This window comes from Zalophus californianus, chromosome 10 (genome assembly GCF_009762305.2).
Source record: "Zalophus californianus isolate mZalCal1 chromosome 10, mZalCal1.pri.v2, whole genome shotgun sequence".
NCBI lineage: Eukaryota > Metazoa > Chordata > Mammalia > Carnivora > Otariidae > Zalophus > Zalophus californianus.
In genome coordinates this window covers 78,472,210-78,491,818 of record NC_045604.1, presented here as the reverse complement: position 1 = coordinate 78,491,818, position 19,609 = coordinate 78,472,210, and the positions used below count along the sequence as shown (strand labels likewise).

The 19,609-nt window shown below is 49.9% G+C and overlaps 2 protein-coding genes across 2 annotated transcripts in view; one reads left to right on the top strand and one right to left on the bottom strand.

The window, feature by feature from the left end:
* The window catches only part of LOC113932557, a 167,529-nt gene extending 162,169 nt beyond the window's left edge, over positions 1 to 5,360 (top strand). The window contains 1 exon segment of the mRNA XM_035722212.1: positions 5,344 to 5,360. Within this exon segment, the coding sequence (XP_035578105.1) occupies positions 5,344 to 5,360 (17 nt within the window).
* A 6,067-nt stretch (positions 5,361 to 11,427) lies between these two features.
* On the bottom strand, positions 11,428 to 15,477 carry RMI2 (RecQ mediated genome instability 2). Its single transcript, XM_027612028.2, has 2 exons — positions 15,124 to 15,477; positions 11,428 to 12,643 (listed from the first exon to the last, which is right to left on the bottom strand). Exons 1-2 carry the CDS (start codon positions 15,458 to 15,460, stop codon positions 12,495 to 12,497), a joined length of 486 nt encoding a protein of 161 aa, XP_027467829.1. The 5' UTR covers positions 15,461 to 15,477; the 3' UTR covers positions 11,428 to 12,494.
* Between the last annotated feature and the right edge of the window lie 4,132 nt (positions 15,478 to 19,609).

The following is a 19,609-nucleotide window of genomic DNA, read 5'->3' as shown; positions in this document are numbered from 1 at the left end:
TCCGCTGGGCAGGGATGGATTTGCTTTTGAAGTTCATCAATTTGGTCAGTTTTCTCTGATAAAAGTAACAAAAGATGTTATCACCCATGAGCACGGGTGGTTTTGGAACATGATTTGGGGAGTGGCAATTTTAATGCATCGTTGTCTGGTCTTCTGTATTTTGCTTTGTGCCCTGTGACAGACGATGAGGTCAGGCGTCCATAAGCAGGGACCTCCTGTTCTAGAGAAAAGACGTTGCCTGCCCCGGAGCCCTGCCCCCTCCAGTTGCCCCCACCTTTTCGCTACCGCATGTCACACCCAGCCAGCCTCTCAGCCTAGACTAGGGCAAGCCCTGCTCATTTCACTAGTCTCAGCGGGCTGACAGCCCAGAAAAGATGGTGGGGTGAACAAATCCATCTGTGCGCCCAGACCAGCTGCCCACCCTGCACTCGCTCTCCCGACCAGGGCTGGCTTCATGGGTAAGCACACTGCAGAGTCAGGGCCCTGCACTCGGAAGTACCCCCACGCTTGCCCGAATGCCCTGCTGTCACCATCTTGAGTCTTAATAGTGTTTGGTCCAGGGGCCCTGTCCATTTGGTCCATTTTACACGGGGCCCCACGAGTTATGTACCTTGTTCTGCTTCAGAGCCACTAAACCCTAGGTTCTCAGGTGCCTGAAATAGGTCAGAGTTTCCATTAAAGCAAGGGGCTGGCCAGCGACAGAGCCCCTCCAAACAGGGCACCCTATCTCTGGCTCTAGAGTAACCATCCTGCAGCTACTTCCTAAAGGAGCCTTAAACAGCTTGACTGTTTTAAGGATTAGCAGCCCACTTGCACAAGAGTGGGTCCGTTTCACAGAACTGTGAAATTATTAGGAACAAGAGGGGCCAGCGCTAAAGGGCTGGGACCCCTTATACATATGCATTCTGTGCGAAAAACTCCTCGGAGGCACAGGACCCAGTCTGGCCTTCTGGGGCCCCTGGAAGTGGCCTGCCCTGAGCCGGACAAGTCTCCACAACCCTTTTTTTTCAACGTTGGAACAGCTCCCAGGGTTGAACAAAGGTGGTGTTTGCACGATAGCTGGCCCAGCTCAGCAGCAGACCAGCTGTGTCTCAGTGGCCCTGGTGGATCAAACCCACAGCTCAGGCCAGTCACCTCGGGCTCTAGCCGGCCAGCCTAACTGGGACCAGCCATTCCCAGCTGTGTTCCCGGATCTGAAAGGCCCTTCTCTTCCTGAGAAGCCTCTTTTGGGGTTTCAGGAAGGAAGTGGAGACAGAGACAGGAAACCACAAACCCTTATAACTCTAATAACAGTATCACCTTTGGTCGGCACCCCCGTCGGACAGACGCTGTGGTCACAGGGAGAGGGTGTTCCACAGGTTGCATTTCACCCCGAAACCCCACCCAACAGCTCTGAGAGGCCCACGGATGGAGACCAGCCAACAAAGCTGGGTCATGGATGCCCTGGGTCCCTCTGGCCTGGGGGCCTGAGGTCACATGTTTGCCTCTGCACCTCCTGGACCAGAGGAGCCCACAGGGTTGGCTATGGCCAAGTTTCATTCTGCTGAAGGACACTGGTGAGGCTGGGGCCCAGCCAGCCCATCTGTCCCTGGGAACAGAGAACCCCAACTAGGAAGGGAAAGTAGGGCTGTCAGCTTCTACGTCTCTGAAGATAGCCTTATAGAAAGATGGAAGGGCCCAACACTGTGCTTCTTAATCAAAGGGTGAGGGGTTCCTCGGCTCCAAGAGGACTTAAATGTCGCCTGTTTCCTTTTCCTGCCCGGACCCCAAACTCGGCCTCCAGAGCGTTTTGTTCTGAAGGCTAAATTTAAAGCCAGGATGAATCCCTCCTCTCTATCCCTGACACCTAGCCCTGTGCCCTAGCCGAGAAGGCTGGTGCCGGGCAGGGTCCTTGCTCCCCGAGACCAAGCAGGCAGTACCTGGAAGACCCTCAGACATAGGCATGAGCTCTTTGCCCCTTTTGTAACTGCGGTGACCACCCTGAGAGCCAATTAAACCCCCTTAAGCCTTCTGGGAACACTTAAGTCCTGGGCACTGCAGAAAGGATTAAGTCAACTGAGAAGAGGCATGTTTTTCCAATTAGTTATAAACCACCCATGTTGGAACTTGCGCAAAACTGGCCACTGGCTTTCATATTACCCAAGAGTCCTTGCTTGATCTTTCCCCATTAATAAGTTCACAGGGCTTTCAAGCAAATTTGGTTCTAAAGGCCCATGACCATGGAATCAACAGGATGCTCACAGAGAAATGCCTCCACCAGAAGGCTAAAGCCCAAAGTCTCATCTTCCATGAGCCAAGCAGCGAGGGAACAGATGGAAATTCGCTTAGACCTACCAAACATTTCCTACCTTGGGCTCATTAACACACGCCAATGTGTGCAATCATGTTTATGCTGGAATTGGATATGCATTTTACTACATGCATACATTTTTTTTTTTTAAACAGATTTTTTTCCCACTGACATTTCTCTCCCATGCCAAGTCTGGTCCAGCCTGCCAAACTGGGGAGATCAAGAGCCTGAGCCAGTGAGCTCATTCTGAAAGAGCCTTGTCACAAGCCAGAAAAGCAAAGAATGTGGGGAAAGCAGAGAAAACGCCATTCTCACGCTACGAAGACAAGGCAGACTTGCAACGGGCAGGGAGCTCTAGCAGCAGGGGAGGGAAGACGAATGGGTCAGAGGAGTTTAGCAAGGTCATGCTTCTTCCCATTTTGCCGATGAGGAAACAGGCTCATGGAGACCACGCGTCCCAGGTGCCACACACATTGAGTTGTGGGGGAGCTGGGATTTGAAGCCATGTTGTCCAGCTTAGAACCCACTTTATCCCTTACGTGGTTGTATCTGGCAGGTGGTCCTTGCAGTGGCCAGAATTCTAGGATGCCTTCCCAAGATCCCCACCCCTCGTGCAGACACATGGTTCCCAGTTATTCAATCCAACCCTTATCGAGGTGTTGCTGTGAAGGCGGTATGCGGAGGTCATTAGAGTCCCAAACCAGCTGACCTTGAGACAGACGGGCCTGACCTTATCATATGTATGCTTTCAACTGGAGCCCAGAGGGCAGAGGGGGAAATCGGGGATTGGGAGCTCAAGAGGAGTTGACACTGTTTCTGGCTTGAAAATGAAGGGGGATATGTGGCAAGAAATGGGGGTGGTCTCTAGGAGTGAAGAGCAGCCCCCAACTTGCAGCCAGTGAGGGAATGGGGGCCGCAGTCCTGCAACCACAAGGAACTGGATTCTGCCAACAGCCTGAATGAGCTTGAAAGCAGACCCTCCCCAGAGCCTCCTGCAGATAGCCCACCCAGCCTAACACCTTGATTTCTGCCTAGCGAGGCTTTGAGCAGAAAACCCAACCGTGCTGTGTCAGATGACCTACTGAGCTGGTGGCAATCTGTTAGGTGGTATGATGGTCCCTCACCAATGGTCTCAAAGCACGTGTCCCAGCTGTCACACCGAGCAGAGACTTGGAGTTCTCCTGTGCCCTCACTGGGGCCCCCGGAGGCCCGACACTGCCCTATTGGGCTCGCAGCACATCCTCCGGAACACTGGTCCTTCTCTACAGGAACCAGTAAGCATACGAAGAGGACCAGCCTTGGAATTAGAAGACGTTTCCGGGGCCTCACCTGTCTTCTCACTGCCGACCTCAGGGCGAGCCACGGGACCCACACCCGTGCTGCCCAGTACCACCCGCAGCCACGGGCCACAAAAGGCGGTTTACATTCAAATTCATTAAAATTAAGAATTCAGCGGCACCTGGGTGGCTTAGTTGGTGAGGCGCCTGCCTTTGGCTCAGGTCATGATCCCAGGGTCCTGGGATTGAGCCCTGCGTCCGGCTCCCTGCTCAGCAGTGAGTCTGTTTCTCCCTCTCCTTCTGCCCCTCTGCCTGCTTATGCTTGCTCGCTCTCCCTCTCTCTCTCAAATAAAGTCTTTAAAAAAAAAAAAATTAAGAATTCAGTTAGATAAGAATGCCAGACAAAACGCAGGACACCCAGTTCAATTTGAATGTCAGAAAACAATGGGTAATTTTTTAGTATAACTAAATCCCAAATATTGCATGGAACATAAAGAATATTAGTTTGTCTGAAATTCAGATTCAACTGGGCAGCCTGTGTTTTTGTTTTTTTTAATTAATAAAAGTCACTGGGGTGGGCAAACACCAGTTTTAGATCTACAGAATTGTGACAAAAGTAGAGAGTTCCCAACTACCTCACACCCAGATCTGCCTATTGGTAACATCTTTAGTATGGCACATTTGTTGCAAATAGACTGATCTTATTAATTAAAGTGCATACTCTTTTCGGACTTCCTCTCCTCCTGTGCCCTTTCTCCAGGCAGAATCCCACATTACACTGAGCTGTCTGGTCTCCTTAGGCTCTACCTAATCTAAAAAGCCACCTTTGGCTATGGTCCCAGCTCCCCCTGGCTTTGACAATTTCTCAAGCGTTCCCCGTTTTTGATGATCTTGACAGTTTTGAGGAGTACTCGGCAGGGATTTTTGTCGCAGGTCTGTCAACTAGGAATAGTCTCAGGTTTTTCTCATGGTGGAGGGTAAGGCTTGGCGTGGGGAGGAGGACAAGGTCACAGAGGGTAGGGGTCATTCTCACCACACCCTACCAAGGGCAAACCACACTCTCAACGGGACTTATCATGGCTGAGGTTCACCTCGGTCACCTGGCTGAGGTGTGGGGGTCCAGGTTTCTCCACTGGAAAGCGACCCTCTACACCGTTCCACACGGTCCTCTTTGGAAGGAAGTCACCACGCACGACCCACACTTAAGGAATGGGAGGCGTCCTTTGTTTCTATTTGCTAAATTTGGCAACCTTACCAGGGGCCTAGATGCACATCAAGTGCTCGATAGCTCAATGAGGCTAGGGGCTGCTATACTGGACTGCATGGCTCTATTCTAGGTCAAGGAAAAGCAAACGGGCTACCCAAACACAGGTCATTCACAGACCACTGGTACTATTGTTCACTTAATATATTTCCTTCAAATGGACTCACTTTTTAAAAAGGAGACCTGAGAGGCGCCTGGGTGGCTCGGTTGGTGAAGCATCTGCCTTCAGCTCAGGTCATGATGCCAGGGTCCTGGGATTGAGCCCCGCATCGGGCTCCCTGCTCAGCGGGGAGTCTGCTTCTCCCTCTCCCTCTGCCCCTCCCCCTCCCTCTTGCTTTCTTTCTCTTAAATCAATCTTAAAAAAAAAAAAAAAGCCTTGGTATCACTACCTTACGACACCCTAGCTGCAGCCCAGCACCGAGGATGGTCCAGGACGCCCAGGAGCGGCGGGTAGGTGGTCTAGCCCGGTTCCTCCGTGGGGGCTTTTCCCATCCTCTGTTCCTCCTCCTCAGGGAAGCTGGAGGGATGAGTGGCCTGGCCCTGGTCCCAAGAGTTCCTGAGTTCTTCATTTGCCCTTCCTTCGGACTCCAGGAGCCCCATCTGAGAAGATAAAAGGCTCAGGGGGTCGACCAGCCCTCGGGCAGTTCGGGCAGCTCGGGCAGCTCGGGCAGCTCGGGCAGCTCGGGCAGCTCGGGCTCCTCCCCCTCCCCCCCACCGGTGCTCCTGGCCAGAAAGCCGTAGATCTGTAGCTGCTACACCTGGCTGGTTGTGAGACTCACCAGGGGAGCTTCCTAAGTGCTTACATCTTCCTGAGCCCCGCCCACACGAATTCTAAATAAAGATGTGGGGAGAGAGGACGCTGAAAGCAGCCCAGGTGGGGCTGAGAATCAGCCACGCGCCCTAGTCCTGAGGCTTCTGGGCGTCCTCACGGGCTTGACGGTGCTCTGGGGAAGTCTCCGCTCCCAAAGGCAACACAGCTGTGCACTGGAAGACCCCGGGGCGGGGCGGGGCGGGGCGGGGCCCCGGCTGACTTTCCAAAACAGGCCCTGCCTATGTGATGGAAACTGATGGGTCTGCTTTCCCTTCATGCCCAGTCAGGTGCCAACAGACCCTTCTGAGAAGCTCCCTTCCTTTCCCTATTTGCCCAGGGGGAAGGGAAGTCCAGTGGTTAGGTATTTCCACGTGTTGGGGCCTCATTGTTTCTTCTCCTTAATCCTTCTTGCCTGGATCTCTGGTCCCTTGGATCAGGGACAGAACAAGACGGCATCCCCTCTGGGTTGTCACCAACTGCATTTTGGGGAATGAGCTCGGTTTCTTAGGTTCCACAGGTCACCAATGGAGGAGTAGCGCTCAGGATGGGTTACACCCAAAGCCTGCGAATGTTACCGTTGCAGACTGCAGATGTGATTAGATTAATGGCCTTGAGATGGGGGAGGTTATCCTGGTGAGCCCAATTTGATCACAGAAGTTTCTGGAGCTGTAAACCGGAGAGAGGAGGCGGAGTGCGAGGTCAGAGATTTGAAGCATGTGTAGACACCGTGCTCCACAGGGAGCCACCAGGTGTCTTTTGTTCACTGTGTGTGTCCCCAGAGCCTGGAACCCAGCAGGTTCTCAGTAAGTGCTTTGTGATAGAAAGACCAATGAGGTGACCATCTTTTGAGCACCTGCTAAGACAGCCACGTGGGCAAGCGACTTCACCTCTCTGACCCCAAGTCACCCCTTCTGTACCAATGACAGAAATAAGGTTCAGAGAAGTGAAGCCCACTCACCCAAGGGCACCCAGTTAACAGGCAGTAGGGCAGGGGTTCAAAAGCAGGACCACTGGAACCCATCCAACACTGTCTCCCATCCCCCACCCCCAAGACGGCTTGGCCACGATGGGCAAAACTCCCAGGGTGGACAGCTGTGAAGCTTCTCAGTTTGTTCCTTTGCGTACTGCAGCTTTCCATTCCCGTCCCTGGCGGCCATCCCGTTTCTGTCGGCGCAGGGCAGTGGTGTCTGAGGCCCGCCAACAGGGGGAGCTAGCACCTAAGTGGAAACACCAGGAGCTTCCAGAGTGGGTCCGAGGACTTAATCAGAGAAGAGCCAGCTCAGAATGAAGGCCAGGGCCACCTCCCCGACAATGTGGGACATCAGCTGGCCTGACACTTCTCTCTGCCACAGGCTGCTGGCTAGATGCTCTTGGGCAAAGAACTGCAGCCCTTTACGGGGGGGGGGTGGGGGGGTGGCGGGGGTTTGGGAGATGAACGTCCCAGAGACATTGACACAATAAAATGAAGTAACATAGGGGAAATCTTCTAGCACAGTCCCTGGCATGTAATTCCTGGTTGAATTTGCATTTTTTTTTTACATTGAGAGATGTTTACTGATTCCCGTAGGACTGTAATTTCAGATTCTGCCCAAAGTGCATAAATTTGCCCTGCAGGGTCGGGGGGGTGGGGGGGGGTGGGGGGTGGTGCTCTGCTGTCTCTTTTCTTTTCTTCCAGCCTTTTTTTTTTTTTAATGTTATGTTAGTCACCACACAGTAAGTACTCCTCCAGCCTTTTTTAAATCAAGTTGTCCCTGTTTGTACTTCAGAACGCTCTGCTCTCTCCAACATTCCAGCAAGCACCCTCAGGCTGGTTATACATTACCCAGGGTGCTCAATTCAAAGGGTGCTTTTTGTTAGGCATGGCCTGTAAGGGCTCCTCTTGTTTGAAAACTGTTGTGTGCCAAGTGTAAACTCAAGAGCATTGTTCCCTTTGGGTTCCCTCTGTCTTCCGACCTAAAATGCAGCCATTCACCCAACCTTTACTGACAGCCCACGTAGGTCTTGCAAGGCCCTGCTTGGGGCAGAGATAGATAAGACCTGATCACATCACGGGAAAGCCTCCTCCGATGGGTAGAGATACTAACAGATGATTTCAGAACAATGTATGTGCCTATCTATAGAGATCCCCACTGAGAAGGGGCATCTACTCCGGTTCCCACGAACCTACTAAGGTAGCATCCTGTGAGGGAAGAACTAGCTCCACGGCTCCCAGAGACTGACCTCTAAGTCCAAGGTTAGCGGGGAAAGGGCAGGACCAGGCCTGGAGCCCCGGTGTGACTCAGGCACTCTCCCGCTTAGCCTAGGCAGGCAGGGGCTCACTGGAGACATCCTCTTGCACGCTCCAAAATGCCTGCTACAATGTAGGTCATTGTGGCTGAAAGTGCTTTTTTTTTTTTCCTCCTTATCCTTGCAAACAGGCAGCTGTTCGGTGGTGAGTCTGGACTGTGGCCTGGGCTTTAGTGACACCAGCCCTAGCCCATTTGGTGGCCTGACAACTCTCAGGGCCACACAGTCATGCCTGAGACCCTGGGGACCTGAACATCACCCCACAGTATGTCCATCCGAGCTTGTTTCCTCCTCTGGCATTAAACCATACCGGAATGGGCCAGGACACAGAACCCTCGACTGTTTCACAGGGTCACTGCTTCCCTTTCCTGCTTCTCCTGATGCATCAGAATTTTGCGGTAAAACTTCGGCTTTACAAGAAGACTCAGCAGGAATGACAAGGGAACTCAGTGATCCAAAACCAGCTAAATGAAGGGGTGTGTGTGTGTGTGTGTGTGTGTGTGTGTGTGTGTGTGTGTGTGTTTTCTTCTTCTAATGTAAAGCAGTTCCAAGAAAAGTGAAGTCACGGCCTAGGGTGCTTATTTTCAGTTCTTAGAAAAGAGACCATTTCAAAAGGGAAGCTGGGCGGCAGGAGCACACACAGCCCGCCCTCATCTGCTGGGGAAGTGGTGGGGGGGGGGGGGGGCTTGCTGATAAACCAACTGTGATTTGGCTCCAGAAAACTAAAACCCCCAACCGAGATGCGTTTTCGTTTAGTGATGTCAAGGAGGAAATGCTATGAATCGGTGAGATCTATAAATATTAGGGGGAACCACAAGGGCTGGGGCCACCATGCTGAGGCGACACACTTCCAGCACGGAGCCCCTGGGAGCCATAGGCAGGGCGCGGGGACTGTCGGAAAAACCCCGGGCACCCTCTGGTCCCCACCTCCCACACTCCTGACAGAGGTCACTGCCCAGGCCACCCTATGAGCTCAATCAGCATTTCTCAACCAGGCACTATTTACCAAAGTTAGGTGAGGACAAACGGCATGGGAGACAGGGAAAGGTTCTCGGCAGCCTGGGGTCCGTTTTCTAGCAGGAAAGCGGGTTTCGGGGAAGGGGGGGAAGGCTCAAGAGAGCAGACTTCTGGGTAGGTCCCAGATCGAGGACTCCTATTGGGAGCCCTGTAACAATGGTGAAATCATGTTTTCGGCTGAGGATCCTGTAACAGAGATCCCATGGACGATGTCAGCATTAAATGTGCATGTAATCAAAGCAACTGGGCCACGGTCCCGGCCAAGAGGAGCCCTAAGGAGACATGATGACTAAATAGAACAGGGTATCCTGGACGGGATCCTGGAACAGAAAAAGGACGTTAGAAAAAAAAAAATGAAGGAAGTCTGAATGAAGTACAGACTTTAGTTAATAATAACATCTCCGTGGCGCTTCATTAATCCTAACAAATATGCCATGCTAACGTTAAGATGTTAATCATAAAGGAGGCTGGTTGCAGTGTATGGGAACTCTATGTACTGTCTCTACAGGTTTTCTGTAGATCTAAAATTATTCTTAAAAAAATTTTTTTTCAAGGCAGTCGGTGGCTATAAGAACTCACTCCTCCTCCCAGAAACAATCACTCGGTGCCGGCCATGTGCCAGGTGCATGTACAAGTGATTTCTGTGCATCTTCATTTATTCCTCATATTGGTGCCAGGAGCTGGGGAAATCTGCGTTTTTATGAGATGAGCAAAGTAAAGCACAGAGACGTTAGTTAACTTGCTCACAATCACACAGCAAGTATAATGACACATAAACGGCTCACGTTCAGGTCCACCCACTGCAAAGTTCCCGATAAAGCTCGGCAACAGTGCCTGAAAAATCCCCAAACTTTGAACAGAAGCTGGCTTGAGACCAAGCTTCAAGCAGTCCACAACCCCAGGTCCCGTAATAAAAACAGCGTGTGCTTTCCAATTTGCCTCGCCTTTAGACGTTTAAAAACATAAAATAAAATAGAACTACCATCAGAAAAAAAAACTGCAAACGCAAAACACCAAAACACTGACAACACCAGATGCTGGTGACGACATAGGGTAACGAGGACTCTCATACGCAGCTGATAGGAGAGCAAAGCGGTGCAGCCATTCCAGAAGACAGTACTAAAGACTGAGCATGTGTCCCCTCCGCCACATTCCTACGTTGAAACCTAACCCCCGATGTGATGGTATTTGGAGGTGGGGATTTTGGGGGGTGATGAGGTCATGAGGGTGGAGCCCCCATGGGTGGGATCAGTGCCCATAAAAGAGGCCCCAGAGAGCTCCTCACCCCTTCCACTATGTGAGGACAGCCATCTATGAAAAGGAAGAGGCACCCTGAATCCACGGGCCTCTTGCACTTCCCAAAGCTTCCAGAACTGAAAAAATTTTAAATGTTGGTGGCTTTAAACCCCACCCCCAGTCTATGGCGTCTTATAAGAGCAGCCTGAATGGACTGAGACAGTCTGGCAGTTTCTCCCAAAAGCTAACACAGGCTTGTGTATGACCACCATTGGTGCTCCCAGGCATTTAGCCCATAGAAATGAAAACTTGTGTCCACACAAAATCTGCACACGAATGTTTCTGACAGCTCTATTAATAACCGGCAAAAACTGGAATCAAACAAATGTCTTTCAATAGATAAATAAACTAGGGTACATCTATACAATAGAGTATTATTCAGCTATAAGAAGAAATGAGCAATCAAGTTACAAAAATATACAGAGGAACCTTAGATGCATATTGCTAAGTGAAAAGGGGCCAGTCTGAAAAGACTATACACCGTATGATTCCAACTATCAGACATTCTGGAAAAGGCAAACTATGGAGACAACAGAAAGATCTGGGGTTGAGGGAGAGGGAGGGGTCAACAGGTGGAGCACAGAGGATTTTCAGGGTGGTAATACAATTCTGTACGACACTATCATGGTAGATACATGATATTACGTCTTTGAGAAACTTGTAGAACTATGGATCACAAAGCAAGAACCCTAATGAAAATTGTGGACTTTAGCTAGTGATGTTTTATCAATGTGGCTCCTCAATTATAACAAACGTACCACACCAATGCAAGGTATTAACAGTAGAAGAACCTGAGGGATGGGGTATATGGGAACTCTGTACTTTCTGCTTTTTTCTATAAACCTAAAGTTACTCTAAAAAATAGTCTATTTTTTAAAAGTAGGCTCCTCGCCCAACGTGGGGCTCGAACTCATGATCCCGACATTAAGAGTCCCATGATCTACTGACTGAGACAGTCAGGTATCCCCCAAATAGTCTATTTTTTTAAAAAGGGGGGACCTGGGTGGCTCAGTCGGTTAAGCGTCCGCCTTCGGATCATGATCATGATCCCAGGGTCTTGGGATCGAGTCCCGAGTCGGGCTCCCTGCTCAGCGGGGAGTCTGCTTCTCCTTCTACCTCTGCCCCTCCCACTGCTCATTCTCTCCCTCTCTCAAATAAATAAATAAATAAATAAATCTTAAAAAGATACAGCATATAAAATAATTTATTAGTGGTAGAAGATCAATAATCCAACAAAACTCTACAGGAATACAGGAATATTTACAATCCTGGGAAAAATAAGGTATGAGTAAAAGAGCAGTGAATATAATTACAACAAAAAGTCATTCCACCCAGAAAATGTTAGAACTCTAAGATGCTGCTTATGCTGCACACCTTATCCAGTGCTGTATGTCAATTATATTTCAATAACACTGGGAGGAAAAAAAGAAAACCAAAAAAACCCTCTACACCAGGATGTTGCTCCCTTGCAGCATCTCACCAGAAGTTCCGAGGCAGAAGTTTAGTTAATGCTTAAAAGTCATTCTCAGTCTTGATGTTAGTTTCAACAAGAAATTTTCTAAGTGTTTCAACAACTCCAAGTGAGGAAGAATGGCAGGTGTTAACCCTCAGTATCTCCAGAAATGTACCTTAACTGCTCGGAGACCCCGGCAGCAGGGAGGGCTGTCTTTGAGAGGCTGCTGGTGCCCACAGCAGGAAAACACTGTTTTGACTTGCAAGCTGGACATGGAAGTCGTTGATGGGAGAAGAGGCGGGCCATGATGTCATTCCCAAGCGGTCTGCTTCCCGGCCCACAACCAGTTTAATCACCACGGGCAATGAGCGAGATTCAACCTCAACATCGTGAAAACAGGGTCCCAGCGGCAACGGAAAAAGTACCATCACTTATAAAACCTGGAAAATGCAACATGAGATTTCTACGTGCTTTAAAGAGCAGTTAACACACATAAACCAAAAGGAAGGGGAAAAAAAAACAAACAAAACGGAGCACACATCTGCTTTTCATCTGCAAATAGTCTTCAAAGCAAAGGGCATCAAGGACTGAGTTAAGTGGGTGTCCCAGGGCTTAGAAATTCTACCTCCAGACTCCTTCCTCAACCAAAGCAAAACTCTTGGAGAAACTTGTGAGAAATGTACATGGAATGCTATCTGTGAAATCTACATGGTATAAGAACCTAAATTGTTTCAGGATTTCGGTTGTTGTTTTTTTTTTTTTAGGATGTCAGTTGTTATTAGCAAGGCTTCCAATGTCATCTAAGGAATATTCCTGTGTAAATCTTCCACTTCTAGCTCCCACATGCTTTCGTGGATGGGGTTATCGGAGAGGTCTGTCATCTTCACAGCCTGAAGGCACGGCTCGGGTCTGCACACCTGCACCACTCCCATTACCATCACATACTTTCCTACAAGAAGAGAAGACTATGGTGATGTTCACATTGATACAAAAACGAAATAGATACCCCATCCTTCAGAGCTTAACTTTATCAGACAAGCAAATTAGAGAACAACAACAAAAAAATGCAGAGAGTAGATATCAACATTTAACTTTGGCTTTGGGATCGGTTCCCGCGCATCGGGCTCCCTGCTCGGCGGGGAGTCTGCTTCTCCCTCTGACCCTCCTCCCTCTCATGCTCTGTCTCTCATTCTCTCTCTCGCAAACAAATAAAATCTTAAAAAAAAAAAATTTAAAAATCGTAAAACAAAATTGCAGCAAGCTACCATCATGCACAAAACAATCACACCTAAGGAATGGAAGAGACTCACATCTGAGTTAGGAGTTATAATTAGACTTTTCTAAGGCAGGGGCAAAACCCCTAAGCTTTTCTCTTATCTATTTCTTGCCCAATGCCTCGGAGTATGAGGCTGATCTCTGTGCACAGGACCAGTCCTCTTTCTGCAAAGATATCCCCTGCTGGCCCCAAAGCAAATCCAACTTTCCCTTGATGCCCAGAGGAGCTAGGCACACCACAGCACCCCGCTGTGCCACCCCATTGTTCCAACTGCCCAGCACTAATCCCTACCACCGGCCGGGCACATGCTAGCAAATCAACAACAGAACGGGCTGCCATTGGGATGATCTCATGACATATTAACCACAACTCTCTTCCCATTCCCTTGGGGAAGTGGCTCTCCTTGAAAGCAAAACTTGGCCAATCTTAACCACACAAAACTCAATTGTGTAAAAAACCCCAAACACAGGAGGAAGGGCAGGCACTCTGCCAGCCCCCACGGCATGCCCCTTCGAGGCTGCTTTAATCACACTGCTTCTAACAGCAGGGCTGAGTTTGCATGCAGGCCCCCCAGGCTCTGGCTGAAGGAAGCCTGGCAAGCTGACACCTGCCTCTCTGGATTGCTACCCCTTGCACGATGCACTATGTAATTAGGTTCCTCTGGACCCACCTCCAGATTTTACTTGAGCAAGTAACATGGGGCTCCTCGGTGACAGGAGCTAGTTCTCGAACTACACTCTGCCAATACCTCCCAAAAGACTCTCAAGTGCTGGTAGAGACAGAACCCTCAGAAAAAGAATGACTGAGGACCCCAGGAAGGACGACCAAGCCCAAGGAGATCCCAGCCAGGGGAGGGTAACAGGAAATCTATATGAAGGCACACACAACTAAAGGGATGAGCTAGCTCACTGGCATGAGCTCACTCCTCTGGCGATTAGACAGCCTGGTTAGTAGGGTTCATTCTACCCACACCCTCTCTGCCCCCAGCAGTGTCTCCCCACGGTCTCACCACTCCTTCCCCACCACACCCCGTCCTTTCCACCAGGCCTTCATCCGCTGGCCTAGACCAGACCAACTGCTTCCAGTCGGTCCGCCTCCAGCTGCTTCCTTTTCACAACCATCCCTACCCTGCTGGTGCCGTGATTTTTCCCAAATGTAGCTCCGGCGTCCAGATACTTGAATTTCTTAGGCTGTTCATATGTCATGAAATCATCCTCTGATTTTTTGAACCATTTGAAAATGCAAAAACAAAAACAAAAAAACAAAAAAAACCCCACAAATGGCTCGTGGCCATTTGAAGAGGCAGCAGCCTGTGGTTTGCTGATCCTATGCTTCAATAATGCAGCAGCGGAGAGGACTGAGAGAGGAGGCTGAAGGATGGGGCGAGGGGTAGGGAACAGGAGCACAGGAATGACAGTCGTGAAGTCTTGAACCCTCATTGTGAGCCAGGCACCGTGTTGAGGCCATTTTTCTTTTAACTGAAACTGCACAACAGTCCCCTTTTTGACCCAGGCAGGACAGATCCAGAAAGGTTAAGAAAAGTGGTCCAGGCGGCTGAGCTGGAAAAGAACACAGCCAGGAATTCAACATAATGCTGAAGATACAAGAGGTCATAAAGACAGTCCTGGTCCTCCAGTCGGCTGGCCCAGTGGTTCTCAAAGTGTGGCCCCATGGCCAGGCCATCCGCATCAGCAACACCAGGGAGCTGGTTAGAAATGCAAATTCTCAGCCTCACCCAGGCCTACCGACACTCTGAGGGTGGCGGCCAGATCTCTGCGACCTAACAAGCCCCCAGGGAAGTCTGAGCACCCCGCTGATTTAAGAGGCAAACATTTGAGAACTGCAGTCTAAGGCAGTTCCAAGGAGAGGTACTGGAGAGCTTGCCATTCCTAGAAGTCATGGAGGGCTTCCAGGAGGAAGGCACACTCGAGTCTAAACGTTAGGGATGAACAGAGGCTTCCTGGTAACAGCGTTTTTCAAAACTTGATGGGGGAGGGGAAAAAATCATCCGTGGGGAAGGGACTTGGGCCTGGCCGCGGGCGGGGAACAGAGAGGGAGGGTACCGCGGCGGGGGGACCGGTCAGGGACCAGCCAGCCCCGCCCTCCGGCCGCCCACAACCAGGGTCAGCTCCGCGTCCGAGTCCGGCCGTTACCTGGGACCAGGCAGGGCCGCCCGCGCGGCACCCGCTCCAGGCCGCGCACTGAGAAGGCCCCGCTCGGGTCCCGCAGCCGCGCCTCGCCGCCGCCCGCCGCCACCACCGTGCCCTGCATCCACACGGTCACCAGCTCCAGCGGCCCGCGGCCCGTCGCCGCCCGCGACAGCCGCCACGCACCCGGGCCGCCCTCCGCGTCGCGCCGCAGCTGCTCCGCCAGGACCTTGAGCGGCGGCGACCGCGGCAGCCGCACGGCGGCTGAGCCGCCGCCTGGAGCCGAGTCCCCGGCGCCTGGAGCCGAGTTCCCGGCGCCTGCAGCCTCCACCGAGGCCGCCATGCTGCCCCGCCTCCGCTTTCCCGCCAACTTTGATAGGCAGCGGGGCCCGGTCCGTGGCCACCAATCAGAGGTGCTCTGGCGAAACGGAGCAATGGTCGGCGTCAGGAGGCGGGGCTTCCCGGTCCAGCGGCCTCCTCCAGCCTTCGGGAGTGCTCATGCGTACATGAAGTAAATAAACGTTCCCAACCCATGAATGAATTGGGTGAAGCGAATTACAAGAGAATACATAAATGAACGAGGGAGGGAAAGAACTTGTTTCAACGCACCTCAAAATTTGATGTGCATGCAAGTCACCTGGAGAATGTGAGTATTCATCTTTTACGTTGCCTTGCATGGTAGGATTACTCTGAGGTTAATCAATACTAGTCAATACTGGAAGGAATAGTAGCTTCATGAGCCCATGTATTTTGGGAGTGATGAAGAATCGAGTCAAGGGAGAAGGCTGGGATGAGGGCAGGGACAGCTGGTAAAACTGCCCCTTTCATAAGTCAATCAGAGAAAGACAAGTATCATATGATCTCACTGATATGAGGAATTTGAGAAACAAGACAGAGGATCAAAGGGGGAGGGAGGAAAAAATGAAACAAGATGAAACCAGAGAGGGAGACAAACCATAAGACACTCTTAATCTCAGGAAACAAACTGAGGGTTGCTGGAGTGGTGGGAGGGTGGGAGGGATGGGGGGGCTGGGTGATGGACATTGGGGAGGGTATGTGCTATGGTGAGCGCTGTGAATTGTGCAAGACAGTTGAATCACAGATCTGTAACTCTGAAACAAAGAATACATTATATGTTAAAAAAAAAAAAAGAAGATAGTAGGAAGGGAAAAATGAAGCTGGGGAATCGGAGGGGGAGACGAACCATGAGAGACTATGGACTCTGAGAAACAAACTGAGGGCTCTAGAGGGGAGGGGGTGGGGGGATGGGTTAGCCTGGTGATGGGTATTAAGGAGGGCACGTTCTGCAGGGAGCACTGGGTGTTATGCACAAACAATGAATCATGGAACACTACATCAAAAACTAATGATATACTCTATGGTGACTAACATAACATAATAAAATAAAATTAATAAAAAAATTGCCCCTTTCATGGGCGCCTGGGTGGCTCAGTTGGTTAAGCGACTGCCTTCAGCTCAGGTCATGATCTTGGAGTCCCTGGATCGAGTCCCGCATTGGGCTCCCTGCTTGGCTGGGAGTCTGCTTTGCCCTCTGACCCTCCCCCCTCTCATGTGCTCTCTCTCTCTCTCATATAAATAAATAAAATCTTTAAAAAAATTGCCCCTAACCCCTCTGGAAAACAGTATGGAGGTTCCTCAAACAGTTGAAATTAGAGCTACCGTTCGATCCAGCAATTGCACTACTGGGTATTTACCACAAAGATACAAATGTAGGGACCCGAAGGGGTACGTGTACCCCAATGTTTATAGCAGCAATGTCCACCATAGCCAAACTGTGGAAAGAGCCAAGATGCCCATCGACAGATGAATGGATAAAGAAGAGGTGGTATATATACACAATGGAATATTATGCAGCCATCAAAAGGAATGAGATCTTGCCATTTGCAACGACGTGGATGGAACTGGAGGGTGTTATGCTGAGTGAAATAAGTCAATCAGAGAAAGACATGTATCACATGACCTCACTGATATGAGGAATTCTTAATCTCAGGAAAGAAACTGAGTGTTACTGGAGTGGTTGGGGGTGGGAGGGATGGGGTGGCTGGGTGATAGACATTGGGGAGGGTATGTGCTACGGTGAGCGCTGTGAATTGTGCAAGACTGTTGAATCACAGATCTGTACTTCTGAAACAAATAACGCAACATATTTTAAGAAAAAAGAAAAAGAAGAAGATAACAGGAGAGGAAGAAAAGGGGAGTATGTCAGAGGGGGAGACGAACCATGAGAGATGATGGACTCTGAAAAACAAACTGAGGGTTCTAGAGGGGAGGGGGTAGGGGGATGGGTTAGCCTGGTGATGGGTATTGAGGAGGGCACGTTCTGCATGGAGCACTGGGTGTTATGAACAAACAATGAATCATGGAACACTGCACCAAAAACTAATGATGTAATATGTGGTGATTAACATAACAATAAAAAATTTTAAAAAAATTGCCCCTTTCAGTACTATTTTTATTATATTTTAATAACAAAATAATTTAAAACCTAAAATAACAAAAGAAATGCACATTCATTGTAGAACATTTAGAAAGGGAAATCTGGGAATAACAAAAAAATCATAAAAATCACTCAGAGATAACCACTGTTAACTTTTGAGTGTATTAACATCCATATTTAAAAAATATACACATACATATTTTTGATATACAAATAATGTTTTCTATATTTCTTCACTTAATAACATTTTCCCATAACAACAAATATCCCTCTGCTTCCTCTCGAATGCGTAATATTCCATTAGTCAGACCACCTGTTTAATCAGTATCCTATAGTTGAACATTAAGACCACTTCAAATTTTTCATTTTATAAAATCACTACTGTGAACCTACTTGGACCTGAATCTTTGTACATATATTGCAGATAAATGCCTAGAAATGGAATTTCTCCCTCAACATTGTATGTCTCCAGTTAGCAAAATCCACAAATCCTTAACCAGGCCAATCCTTAAAGTCAAGACCAGTCCTTAGAAGACTCTGTACTCGTAGGACCTCCGGCAGTACATACATACATATGTTGTACTGAATACAGAGAACACACAGCGGGTATTCAGCAAGAGCTTGGTCTTTATAAAGCAGTTAAGACATCGAGCCAGGCCCTGTTCTAAGAGCTTTGTAGGGAGTATTCTCCCACACTCTGTAAAGACTGTGTTCTACCCAGATAAGGAAACAGGCTCATGAAAGCTAAGCAGCTTACCCTTGAGCTCTCTTGCAATAACCTCTATGGGGTCCTGGCCTCTACACCTCATCTATGAACCAGGCCACTGGGTTGAGAAGGAAGCAGGCACATTAACCAACAGAAAATCCAACCCTTTGGGGCACCTGGATGACTCAGTTAAGCATCTGCCTTTGCCTCAGGTCGTGATCTCAGGGTCCTGGGATCGAGCCCCATGTTGGGCTCCCTGCTCGGCACAGAGTCTGCTTCCCCTCTCCCTCTGCCCCTCCCCACTTGTGTGTGTGCTCACTCTCTCTCTCTCAAATAAATAAAATCTTAAAAAAAAAAAAAAGAAAGAAAATCCAACCCTTCATGTGTGGTGGGTCCCTACTGGCCTTTCCCTAGGTACCTGAAGGCCAGAGAAGACAGGGAAAGGAGCTGGGATAAAGGCGGAGGCTCTCATGCCTCTTGTCTGAGCCTGGGAATTTCCACCATTGTCTTGGCCTTCAGGTTTACACACACACACACACACACACACACACACACACACACACACACACACACGGGCACACGGGCACATGGGCACACGCAACCCTCAAGTTCCCTGATCTTTCCAAAACACCAGTCTGAACATATCAGTGCCTGGTTTAAGCCTCCTGATGGTGTGATCCATACACCTGGAATATGAGCATCCTAGGGAGAAAGGGCACTCCACACAGAGAGCCCAGAGAGGAGAGAGGGAGCAGGAAGCATTGAGCAAATCGCCAGAATTTCAGGGTGGCTGGGATGCAGGGTGCAAAGGGAAGACTGGGGATGAGATGAGGCTGTATCCACATAACCTCATTTCTTAGCCCCATTTTTCAGGTGACGTGAGGGCGGTTTAGGCCAATGACAGGCCTGAGGCCACATGGCCAGTGCGGGGTAGAGCCAGCATTCAAATTCACGTCCATCTGACCCCAGACTTCATGCTCTTGAACCACGCGTGTCATCTCACTGTGCACATTTTCACCCGCCTCTCCCATCAAACATGTCTCCTCACCTTTGCTTGTGCTGTTCTTGGCCTGACGTGCGTTCCCTCCAATCCCGCCCTGGTGAAACCTGGCTCAGTCACCAAGTGCCTGCCATCACCAAGGCTGCTTTCTGTTCAGGGAGACATTCTTGAGCTAATGATTCGAGTCGATCCCTCCCTTCCTGAGCAGTTTGCTCACACCCCTAATCCCGGGTCTCTTCTGACCCTTGAGACTGGGTAAGGCCATATTGTGGAAGTTGTCCTAGGTGCCCTGGGGGCTATTGAGCAGCATCTCTGGCCTCCACCCACT